The following is a 13,101-nucleotide window of genomic DNA, read 5'->3' as shown; positions in this document are numbered from 1 at the left end:
GAACTCTGTGGAAAATGAGTTAGCTCTGAACAGAGGCAATGTATATAATGTTCTAAAGGTATACTATAACCTAACATCATACATGCTTACATTTATGAATATTAAATGAAAGGTGGCCTTGCATGGTAGAATTTAGGTGAATATCACTGCAGAAGTGGAAGATTAGGAATGTTTTGCAGAGTTCTTCAGCCAAGTCTGGAGTTGCATGATCTTCTGCTATGGATACAGTTTAGATTATCAAGATTGTTATTGCCTGCAACAATTTACCCTTTTTCTGTTATTCCAGAATGGAGGTTTATTGCCAGTCAAATCTGGCTTTATCCACTAGAAACTCTCATCTGTCTTTTGAGGTGGTGTGTGTTGTTTATCTTAATTTCGTAAATGTAGCATAGAGGAAGAATCAAGTGTTTTACTATGCCCCCAGTTCTGCTGGGTGTGTGGACTTAAGTGCAGGGAAGGTACCATGCTATGGACAGGAATGAATGAATGAGAATGAGAGAAGGAACTGGAGAAATGGCGATGCTGCCAAAGGAGCGGTTGTTGCACTCTCAGTCTGTGTTGTCTTGCTGCAGTTAGAACTTTTGATGTCAGTGCAGCACTTTTCCGAAAGTAAAGGAAATTTCAGTCCGTTTTCATTTGTGCCATTGGGATGGAGCTAAACATACTAGCTAAGTACATAATAAGAAAACAGTTTGTAAAAGGCAGGAATGAGAGCACAGACAGTATGAATCTCTGCTTCACATTGGTTTTCTTTAATTCTCTTTTAGATGTAACACTTCTTGAATAATTGTTTGGTTTCTAATGAGAAGTTTTAACTCTTCTGTGTCTTTTTGAATTTGCAAAATGAAGTCATTGAGTAACAGTTTTATGGTTAAAGGAAAAAAAAAAAAAGCCCTTCCTAACTAGTATGCAAAAATGGCAAGGTAGTTAAAAAGCTGGCTTGAATACTCCAGAGTACAACTTTCCATTTCCGAGTCCTATATTTTCTTGAGGACATAGCTGCTTCAGTAAATGTAATATGCTTCACTGCACTTTTTAACCTGGCCTGCTACTGTAGTGCCTGCAGAACACAGCTCATTGTAACTCAGCATTTCTTAATGTTTCCCATTTAGGTAAAGATCATCTAAATAGGCGCTGATAGTAGCAAAATACAAATAGCCTTGCTTCTTGCACTAATGGGTGTATATATAGCCAAAATGTGATTATTTTTTTTTTAATATTGCTGTTCATTTGTTGCAAATATTTTGATAGCTACCCATTATTTGTATATTTACCTATCAAAGTTTTAAAATGTTGTGTAATACGGAGACTATGTTGTTCACTTGGTGGATAATAGGAAAACAGGCGAACTGAGTCACAAGGCATTGGTGAGCAGCTGCAATGGGAAGCTGGGCCAAAAGTGTCTTGTAAAGCTCTGGCAGATAATAACACAATTTCTAATTTTTATCAGGGCTGAGTCAAGAGCAGCTGTATATGTACGTATTCATATATATACAGTTGCAGCATATATGCACATCTTATTTTGTAACTGCTTTATGAAATGATAGAAGTGTTTCTAGTCTGTGACCAGCTGTTATGATGCAGTAGATGCTGGCTTGCTACTTAGGTGTTTTATGGTATTTTGGAACACGAGTGGCCAGATTCATGTAAGAAATGCAACTCCAGTGTGCTTTGATAGTGATGTTGGTGCTCTGTGGTTTCTCTCCCAGTGTCAGAACACCTGCAGAATGGGGCATGTCCTCCTCACTTTTTCTGAAGTACAGGTTGGAGGCCTTAGTTCAGAGAAGGGTCTAAGCACATTGAGAATGCCCATCTAATCTCAAGAAGCTTGACTTGAGTTCCAGTTTAATGCTAATTTTTGCAGTGGTCAAGGAGATACTTTTTGGAGAGAGAGAGTTTTTGTGAATTTAGGCCTATATAATATTTATTTCATGATAAAAACAGGTATAATCTATAGTTCTTGGGAACCAACACTGTAAAATAAACGTATTTTGCCTGTCACTTCTGAAATTGCATTGGGTGCTCAACCTGAAAGTAAGAGCTAGGTAGAATTACATTTACTATGTTATGTACAAAGGGTCTTTATTTTATAACCAACCATAAGCACTTTATAACTGTAGGTAAAGAATCCTCCTGGCACAGCTCAGGCAATGTAAGGGAATGTGTTTTCACTTTTTCTGTTCATTGATTAGAAGGATAAAGACACTTAAGAATTTTTAGGACAGTGGAAAAAAGAATTAAGCAATTGGCTAAATCCTGTCTTTTAAAATGGTGGGTTTTAATACAACTTGTTTAGAGCATCTGGATCATCAGTTGTTCTTTTGCAGTGATTTTCCTTGTATTGTTTTTGGTAATATGAATATTAGATATGCCAGTAATAATGTGTCATGTAAATTTTTTAGTGCAAATAGTAAAGCAAAAGAAATCTTTTTAAAGTTTACATTCTGTGTAAGAAGCCAGGCCAAATGGATTTAAATCCAACTGTGCGCTGTCATGTTTTAGGCTGATAAATCATACAACTTCCCTGTCAACATCTTGGAGCTGACGTCTGTCAACACCAACATTGTGGCTTATCCAGGGAGCAGACAGCACAGCTGCTGTGTAGTTCTTCCCAGTGATTTAACTCGAAACAAAATATCTCAGGGCTCAGTCTTTCTAATTTCCCTGAGAGTGCCAAACCCATGTTTTTAAAGTAAGGGATGTGCACATCTCCCTAGCAAGAACTTGGAGCGACAACTCGTTTCATTAGACATCGCTGAGTATCTGTTGGTTAGTGTTTTGTTGCTACTGCTCTTGATGCCTTGCAGCAGATTGGGCTTCCAGCTGTTTCCCAGGAGGAACAGCAATCCCTCTCCTTCTGCACCACCAGGTGCATACCATACACTAAATGCAATGGAATACATTTGAAAATGGAGCTAACAAGCCCTATCTTTACAAAACCTAGAGCAATAGCTCTGATCAGGAGTTAAGCTGCCCCTTCATCTGGGTTTGGTCATCTAATTGTACGAATTTTGTCTCATCTGTGATGGCAAAATTTTTAGTGGCTTTTTACTTTGGGATTGGCTCACTCTGCTGTAGCAGATGTCCTCTTCTGCTTTTTTCAGAGTTGAAGGCTGTTTTCTATCTCTTCCTACAAAGCAGATGAAGTTGAGTTACTGCTCACTATAGAGCAACTAAAATAAGATGGAGAACCCAACTTCAATATGCAGCTCACTGAATCAATGGCCTCTATATGCAAGTGATTCTGTAAACCAGTACAGATGCTGTGGACCTTGGTATGTGTCCCTTGTGTGTGTGGACCGCACTTAACGCATTGCAAACTGTGTGGCTCCACAACTTACAAATGGTATCTGTTGGGACAGGGCTTAACTATTTGTGCTGATCACAAAGCTGTTCACCCAAAGCAAGCTGTCTCCCAGTATAGCCAGTGCTGGTTTCTGACTGGGTCCCTCCATCTTCCTGAGGGACACTAGTTAATGCAAACTGAGGTGAGCATCTGCTAAAACTGACTTGTCTCCTCAGCTTTGACATACACATAGCTGATGGGTTTTCTGCATGACATGCTGAGGTTGATGCCTTGAGGGAGTGCAGAATCCTTTTTCTTCTGCAGGTGTTTCTTCCTCTGAAGCGCAGTTTCTCCTTTCTTTCCTGTTCTCCCTGCTTTCTCTAATTCTTGTCTGCTGCTGTGTGACACCAGTAGGCTTCCTAGGTCTTTGTTTCATTTTTTCCTGACAAAGCTTGCTGTCTTGCTTCAAAGTCTCTTAAGTTTACATGCCCTAAGTTTCTACTCCTGTGTTCTGTAGCGAGATTGATGGACTTAATCTACCTGTCATCTTATATATTCTGTGCGGTTATTAATAAGGGCAAATAAGAGACCACTTAGAGTTTAGACATGTTCTGTTTCTGAAGGCAGAACCGGTAATTTTCAGGGACAGATTGTATAGCAGCATTTTCAAAGTGTAAGTCAGACTTTATAAATTGTACAAAGGTAATTTCTCCAAAACATCACACAAAGTCTTCTGAATGAGCATGTGCTTGAATAGAGCAATATCTGTCCTTTAAAAAGCATAGGCATACTATATTTCTTTTTTTTCCCCTTCTTCGACTCTTAGTCAAGGCTTTCCAGTGATATTTAATATTGCATCAGTCACTTCATACCCGTTGCTCTACAGATGACTGCATGTGCAGTTTACTGTCTGCATTGCTGCAAGCTTGCGTATACATTTCCCTTGAGTACTGTTATAGTAGCTTGAACAGAATCCATTGTATAGTCACTTCCTAACTCAAATGAAATTCATTGTATAGCATTAATATAAAGACTTGCAAAAGTCGTAGGCTACAAGGTGTGTGTGTGTTTGTGTGTGTGAGGAGTCTGAAGGGGCACCCATCGGCTCACTGGAGCCGCCCGCTGCAAAGGGACTCTGGTCCTAGCGCTTAAAGGCTCAGGTGGTGTGTGTGCGGCTCCTTGAATGGTGTGTGACTGCTTGGGCAGCAGCCTCTCCCTTAACAGTACCAAAGTAAAACATTTTGAAAATGTGAGTTATTTTTTCATTAGTAGCAATACAAATATTTAAAACTCAAGGTTTTAGAAGTTATGTTTTCTTCAGTCTTTTCTAGCTAGGGAATGAAATGTTTTGATTTTGAACAATTTAAGTGCTGAAGCTGTTGACTTATCTCTGGGCCCAGTCTAATACCAGGTAGCTAGTTGGCAGATTTGTTTCAGAAATAGATAAGTACTTGTGCTTTGAACAGTTAAGTACATGAGTTGGTTAAAGACTTGAAGATGGCTGTTCCTAAGCTCTCTCTTGCTCACTTACCTTTGCTCTGTAAAGAGAAATATTCTGCACTATCTTCTGATCTCTTGGTTCACTAAGTCAACAATGGAAGATGTCAACAGAAAGAAAATGAACTATGAGGAGGAAAGGTGGAAACTTACAAGGCTGTCATGGTTTTTAAGATCTCTCTCTTATTTAGATGTCTTCTCTAGCCCTCCATTTTATGTCTTCTAGTCAGATTAAAACAGACTCAAAAAAAAAAAAAGTGTTTTCTGAGAGTATTTTCCCTCAATATTTTGCAAAACGACATATATATATATAGTAAAGATACCAAACCCCTCTGTGTTAATGATTCCATATTCATTAAGAGTGTAATGTGTGTGTAATTAAGAAGTTTGAGGAATGTTTCTGGTTGATAACTATAAAAGAAGACCTAATCTGAAGAAATGTTTGTTTTACAGAATGCTGAAACCAAGGTGGAGGAAGCAGCTAAAGAGAGTCCGAAAGCAGCCAGACTAACACAGCAGTCTTCAGAGGATAATGAAGTATTTGGTGAGTTACTCAAACAACTGGAAAATGTTATTTGATCTGTTACTTCAGAAAAGAATTCCCACAAAGTCTTTGTGATCTACTTAATGTTGGTGTATAGCATTTGAGTGCGAGTCGTACAGTTCCGCAGAGACCTGGAAAGGTGGAGGAAAGGACCGAGAAAACAGAGGGATCAAAGGTCTAAAATAAATCATCTCTGAAGAAAGATTTGCAGTTGGTTACCACAGAGAAGAAAGATTGAATCCAAGTCTTCAACAAAATTACAGAAGTGTGCAGTAAGAGGGAAAATAAACATTTCTCTATCCATGATGGGTAGGGCAAGCAGTGAATTCTTTAAATTGCAGAAATAAAGATTTGATTAAATGTTGGGAGGGGGAGTCTTACAATGAATACTAAAATACTGGGACGCATCATCTGGAAAGAGTGGAGATTCATCATTGCGGGCCTTTAAAAACAGTTTAGACAAGTAACTGTCTAAACTGATGTAATGTAGTTCATCTTGTGGCAGAAGGATAGACTAGATGACCTTTGAGGATACTTGGGAGGCCTGGATCTTAGATGAGCTCCTCTTGATAGTTTTCTGTGAATCCCCTCCTGCTTCCCTTATAGATTTTGTTGGTAGTTTTATTATTTGATCTGAAAGCTGCATTTGGCCTTTTCTTCTGCATTAAGATTTGGAAAAGAGCCAGGGAAGCCTTACTATTCCAACTTCACATTGATTTTATGCTAGTAGAACTCCAATAAAAAAGCAGTAGTCTAACATTAATGCAGGAGAGCTGAAGGCAAGGCTGAAAGTTTATCAATTGGTGTAGTATTTAGCTCCATTATGTTCTGGAGTGGATACTCAAGATCTGCAGAAGTCATGTCGATTTTGTTAAGGCTGACTAGCTTGAAAACTTTTGGATTAGTCAAATATTTTTGAACACAGTAAGGAATTTTTTTCTTTCAAGGTACAAAAGAAATGGAGCGTGAATAATTAAATCTTTCTTACTGTATATGGAAACAATGCTGGTGACCATTTAAACTGCTTGTGTTTAAAATCAGCTTTCCTCAGTGAGATAATGTAGTGTGATTGGCACATGAGCCTGAATTCCTGGTATGAATGTTTCCAACACTGATCATATAATGCCAGTGTCTGAAGAATCCACAAGTGGATTTAAGAACTAGGTTTCAACTTTATTAATTCAGTGGTGAGACTATTACCTCATTCCCTCTACATCTGCTCCACTAGTTATTTGCAGTAGATCCAGTGTTACTGGTTGTAGAGCCCCACAGCACTGTGCAATGTGCATCTCAAACTGTGTCCTTTCACAGTTCAGATCTCAGGTTTTCTTTCTGTGAGAAGGATGGAGACAGCAAAGCAAGGAGACCTCTGTCTGCCTCTTTCTACGAGCAAAATCTCAGGCTTTTAAACCTCTCTATTCTGTTCACAAGCCCCATGTACCAGTGAACTAAACCAGTAGTTAGTCAAGCCTGTGGTCCATATGAGGACTGTGAACTTAAAAATGGGAACTAAAACCCATGAATTTCACTGTTGGTAGGCTTAAACTCACCACCCGGTGATCCATACCCTCACTACAAATTCTTTCACTAATTTAAGAAGGTCGACATGTAGTGTACTGCATGTTTTTTAAAGCTAATGATTTACTAGCAAATTGCTAAATACTTCCATGTTCCAAATCTGTGAACTTAACTGCTTATCTAAGATAAGCCAATGATCAATCATTGATAACTTGGCAGCACAAGGAGGAAAATTTCTTTCCAACTCTGAAACCAGTCAGACTATAGTGTCTTGTATCAACCCTTTTACCACTTTACAAATGAAAGTCTGGTTTGTTTGTTGTTTTTAAGATTAGATCAAAATGGGGGGAAAAAAAAAAGAAAAGAGGAATTATGGTGCAAGTGGAGTCTGTAATCTTCTTTTTCACACTGGTCAAGTATGGAAATCAAAGTGGACTGAAGGTTCAAATGAAACCACCTGAGTGTGAGACTCCCTGAGAGTCAGGGAGAAAATTTTGGCGGATACAAGTTTTAGGTCTCTGAGAATGGCACTGTTGTATATATCTGCCTTTCCCTGCAGTTCTGGGCAATTTCTTAAGATGTTCAAATCCATCTCATAGGGGATAAATGATAAGCTTGAAACAGTTTTCCCTAGGTGAGTTATTTGTTGTCCTGTGACTTAAATGATTAGATTACAGACCCTGCTCAGTTATTCTCCCTCTGGCTTGATCTATTTCAAGCTATCCCTCATTTCTTTCTTCTTTTTTTTTCCCCAGTGATGCTAATTATAACGAGCATCAAGTATGCACCAGGAGTTGTTTAATTTATAGCTTCAGCTTTGACTAGAATCCCTCTTCTGAAGAATTTTAAATAGCCTCCAGTCTCTTTGAGCGGGTGCAGCACAGCGTTCCCTTTTCGCATAGATCACTGTCTTCTGTGCCTTATTTATTTTTCACAAAGATGGCTTTCCCCAGCTTTCTCTGGACAATGCCACCCCCTACAGAAGGGTTAGCACAGGCAGCGGAGAAGTCAGTTCCTGCCTGGGGGCAGCCACTGAGCCCCCTTCAGAAAAGGGGGCAGCACCCCTTGACTGCTGCCTGCCTTTTCTGCCTCGGTGGGTGGGTGTGCAGCGGGTGCTCGGAGGGGTCGGGTCCCCCTGAAAGCACTGGGCTGTCCCTCTTTGCTGAGCCGCCCGGTGGCAGCAATCACCAGTCCCTGGCAGCCATCAGAGTGCCTGGACTGCCAGGTCAAAAGCTCTGTAGAGACAGAAAGTGCATTTTAGGCAGAAATCTCTTGCTTTGCTCTTGTCTCACCGCTCTCCAAGGTTAGCATTGTCTTGGCCCAGGAGACAATATGATTTTTCAGGAAAAGGGAATTTTTTTGTACTGTGGACAGCACAGGATAGATGCAATTGCTAGAGATTGTTATACAGAAGATATCCGAGGGAGCTGTGCTGTTTGAATACAGCAATATTTCTTTTGGAAGTGCTTGCTTCCGGAGTAAGTGTGGTTTCTGCAGTCCCTATCAGTTGGGTGCAGTTTTGGAGGCAAACACTTTATTATTGATCGAAAATGTTGTGCTGCTAAAGAAACAAGTGTGGATATCTCTTCCAAGTCTGCTAGACCCAATAGTATTCTTTGTAGATACAAGCAAGGATTGATCCACTACTGGGGAGGGCCACTTGTGAGTGAACATGAATGTCTTAGTTTTCTTCTTTTTCTTCTTCATATGAGTTGGATTTGGGAATTGCCATTCCGGAGGGGTTTTTTACATTTCTCTTTAATACTTATTTTTATACTGCTGTATAGCTGAAATTCCCTTACCAACGGTGAAGCTGCATTGTACCAGCTGCCTTATGAAGCAAGTCAGGTATGTCTTGTGTTTCAGAGAGCTAATTCTCAAAGACGGTGAACTTTTTAAAGAGGATAGGTGGAGAAATGGAGCAGAAGGGTAAGAATATGGGAGAGAAATGAAATCTAGTCTGTACAGTAATGGTATTTGTAACTATGAAATTCTGAATTAACAAGAGTTAGTTTTGTTTGTCCTTTGAAAGGATTTTCTTGTGACACCCAACAGAGTTCTGTTGTGTGATATATACTGAATATGCATCTGTGATGTGGAACTAGAATGTCTTGCTTGCTACAAACTTCTGTTGAACTTGCACGTAGTCAACATGGTCTCTGTTGCAACCAGTATGTAGTCAGAAAAGGATCGTGAATGACATCTCAGTCCAAGTGCGAGAAAAAAATTGCTGGGTAGAGTGCTGTGCATTTACAGAAATGGGTTAGGAGGTGACTGCTATCCTCCAGAGATTATTTTCAGAAGTTTATTAGATCCATTGCTACTCTACAACTGTGAGGCAACAGCAGGGGGGCAAACTGCCTGGCCTTCTCACTACTGGGAGGACTGGACCTTCCTTTGGTGCAATCCCATATTGCATTAACTTGGAAAAGGACAAACGCAGATTTTTATTGATACTTTTTTTTTCCCATAGGATTGAACTAGCATAAAATTACAAGTAAGGAAAAATTCTCTGTGGGAGAACTGTAGTATGTTGATGGCATATTCCCCTTTCTGATAGCAATGAAAAGCCAAAGTGTACTAACTTTCCAAGATACAGTACGTCTTGACCTTCTCACACTGTAAAGTTTTCATTTCTGTCTAGTAGATCAGGTCTAAAATTGTATCTGTGGATGTGGCCATGGTTCTTTGTGGCTTAGTGCTTTCCAGTGGTCTGTGCTGTGTGACTAGAGTTGTACTGTGGGGTTTTTTTGTTGTTATTGTTTGAGTTTGGTGGGGTTTTGTGTATGTGTTTTTCTTATAAAAAAGGCAAAACGAACTCTTCTTTTTCCTCTAAAAGAAGACATCAGAATTGCAGAGCTTTCTTTTTTTTCTTTCACTTAGGCAAGAGGTAAGCTCTGTTCTGAGTGTGGCAAAGTAACACTGAACGCAGCACCGTCCGTCATTCTGCCATTTCTAGTTGCAGTACTGGGTACATCCTGAGGTATCTTTTTGTATGCAGAGCTCAGGTATATAGCTAGAAATCGTACATTCAGCACAATTCCACGGCAACCCTGCCTGACCCTGATTCCTTGCTTATGCTGAAGCCTGCTGCTGTGTCCTACACAGAATGTCCTGTGGATAGTTGTATAACCTCACACAGGCTGAAGAACTTCTGTCTCCACGAGATTTCCATCTGTAATTGTTTGACAGATGTAGTCGCGCTCACCGTTGGGCTCCCTTAACGTGGTAGGACAAGGACAGCTGCAGTTGCTGCAGTCCTACTGTATCCAGACCTAGGAATTTCTGTATGCTGTGTATCGGCATACCAGATTTTGTTGTTGTGGTTTTTTTTTTGTTGTTCGGTTGGGGATTTAATGATGGTATATAAAGCCCATTCTCCCAAAATAATAGGCAGTGTCCATCCCTTACAAATTAACAAGTAGTTGTAGAGAATATACTTACAAACAAGGTAAGAATGTATATGATTGTATGTTAGATCTGTATGGATTTCACTCTTTTCTTGTATCCATTTTTGCTGTTTGATTCTTGTTTAAAAAAGGGAGGGTGCAGAATGCAAAATGAGGAGCTGGAAATCATTTAGCAGCTCCTGGCTGCACAGTGCCTTTATCAGGAGGTGATGCGGTCCTGTCAGGAGCTTGCTAAAAGCTGAGGGTTATTGTAGTTCAGTGACCTTCTTACTGGGAAGCGTCTCTCTTTGTAAACACAATCTATTGTGGGACACAAGCTATGACTTTAATGCAAGATAATGGCAAGCTTACATGAAAAAAATCAATCTGGTGAGACAGCAAATTGTCCTAAAATAGATGTTATTACCATGGTGCAGTTATTCCCTCTTGCTTGAGAGGTAAATGGGGGAATTTAGTCTCCTGTAGTTTTTCATTATAAGCTAAGTAATGATTCTGTTTTTCCAACTGTCCATATATTTCTACTTTTCTTCACCATCTCTTTCCTTTTCCCAGTTTCTTGCAAGGCTTGGCCTGTCTGCTTCCATCCAGAGACCACTGGCTTATCAAAATTACAACAGCAAGACTGGATTAACTTTCTGAGATTGAAAGAATAGATTTACATTTTAATAAAAAAACCGCTTGGCTTGACATTTTTTGTGCAGTTGTTGGATCTCACAGTTACTGCTCACAGCTTTCTCTTTTTGGTATGTTTTTTATGCCCACCTAAAGCGTTTTTTTTTTTTTTGCCTCCCCCCTCCTGCCCCCTGCCAGGAAAGTGTTGAAACTCTGTTTTTGCAAGATCTTATGTATCATAAAATGCTTTTTGCAAACTATGTGTAGTTTATGTAAGGACAGGAGAAGCTGAAGACTAGAGAACTGCTGTGGTGGAAAGAAACCCGCAGGATTTCAGAGGCAGCAGTTGGCCAGCTGGTGGGATTTTTTGTTGTTTTAAGGTTTGAAGCTTTTTCTAAAGTATAGATATTTGCATTTTTTTATGTTAATTCTGTGGTTGGTTTGGTTATGGCTTATTTTTATGGGTTTTCTTTTTTAATAATAGCATTCAGACATGGTTTTTTTCTGGCAGCCATCTGATGCTTTAAACAGTAACAGTAGTTCTTGAACATATAACTAGTTAATATGCCATTGTAATCAATGTACTGGTCTACAGTAGCATCTAAACCTGTAAGATTACTTTTAGCATGGCACTGATGTTTGCCACTAAATTAGTGCACAAGCACTTGAGGGCATTTCAACAAGTCTGATCTGGTATGATTTTTCTTTTTTTCTTGTCTCTATCACATGCAAGCTACATGCATAACAGACGTTTGGATTTTTCTTCTTTTATGGGGACCGGAGTTGTTACTAGATTCGTTAGCATAGACATGGACCTGAGCCAGTGATGCCTGCTGCATTTTTAGCAGTGGAGGCCTGGTGGGCTGTGCTTGCTGTAATTAATCAGCACAATAATGGTATAATAAATGACTTGTTCATTATTTTAATGCTTGCTATACAGTGTAAAGGATCTGCTGGGTTTTTTTCCCCTTGTTTATTCAGTAAGAGTGAGTCTGTATGCGAGATGGGGGAAGCACAATAGGCATTTACCATCCTATTGTTATCCAGAACACACATTGTAGCTGATTGTAAAAGTGAGGATGGCTAAGGGTGGTCTAATGTCACATGTTGCTGGGTGGTGATATGAGGCCTTTGGCTAATTAGCTAGCCATGAAAACAAGTTACTCCTTTGCCAGTATATTTTGTCATCTTTGTCCTGTTAGCAGGCTGCAGCCCGAGGGAGTATTATGTTAGCACAGAAGAAAGAGTCCTTAGTGTTCTCCATCACTGATCCTTATGTACCATCCAGTTTGGTTAAGGCAGGATTTTATCTGTAAATGAATTAAAAATGCTTCTGAAAGATCTGTTTTGGGGAAAGTAGCTGGGATGTTGCTGTTGTCCCATTTCCAGTTTTGGTGAGCCTGAATAAATGCCTGTTTGAGTGAAATAAGAAGCAGAATAGTCCTTCGTGGGCCAGCCCCTCTTCTGTCATGTTAGCTGAAACAGATGTTGTCATTAAAGTTTAATTACAATGTGACTCACTTTTTAATGTAATGGCTAGAAAAGAACCAGAACGAGCTTTTTTTACAATCTACTAGGAGAATATGGAAACACCAGCTGAGATTGATAATCCTTTTGTGTCTTAAAAAACATAAAATATGAAGGCCACCTACTTTGGCTTCCTGCATAGTAAGAATTATGGAATTTCATTGGGTAATTCCTGGATCAAATGCACAGTACCTGATTTGAGCCAGAATAATGTCCTATTGCAGGAATTGTATGAAGAAGATGGATTCTCCTCAGGCTTTCAGTGGTCAGTTATCCTGGTTAAAAAGAGGCACTTTGCTGATGGTCTAGCCCCCATAATTACCTCTGACTGTGTGACCCGGCTGCATTAGGCTGCCCATAGCACACGTCATGAGAGATCCTAACCCAGATTTTTTCTTATCTGAATGCAGAAGATAGAAACCAGAGGAAAAAAAGGGAGGTAAACATCTTGCCCTCATAAACACAGTAGGTCAGTATTAAGTTGGTGCTTCCTATCCAGTGTGCTGTCAATTGGGTGAAATTTCAATTAATTATCAGGATCAGATGGGCCTAAGAAATTCTGGCTTGGATTTCTTAGTGGTACTTCCCACTCATGCCCCCGTTTAAGCCTCATTCATTAGCAATATTGCAATTTGCTCTACTGACTTTGGCAAAACTATAAAGATAGTGAGTTGAGCTTAAAAATAAAAAATACATCAACCTGTCCT

The 13,101-nt window shown here is 39.6% G+C and overlaps 1 protein-coding gene across 1 annotated transcript in view; it reads left to right on the top strand.

Annotated features, from left to right (window-relative positions):
* Positions 1–13,101, top strand: part of MBP (myelin basic protein) — a 123,589-nt gene that overhangs the window by 55,882 nt on the left and 54,606 nt on the right. Inside the window, exon 3 of the mRNA XM_010577941.1 lies at positions 5,237–5,327. Within this exon, the coding sequence (XP_010576243.1) occupies positions 5,237–5,327 (91 nt within the window). The remainder of the gene's footprint in view (positions 1–5,236; positions 5,328–13,101) is intronic.

Source organism: Haliaeetus leucocephalus, unplaced genomic scaffold, assembly GCF_000737465.1.
Source record: "Haliaeetus leucocephalus isolate CR32 unplaced genomic scaffold, Haliaeetus_leucocephalus-4.0 Scaffold587, whole genome shotgun sequence".
Taxonomy (NCBI): Eukaryota; Metazoa; Chordata; class Aves; order Accipitriformes; family Accipitridae; genus Haliaeetus; species Haliaeetus leucocephalus.
This window is presented reverse-complemented; position numbering and strand designations above follow the sequence as displayed.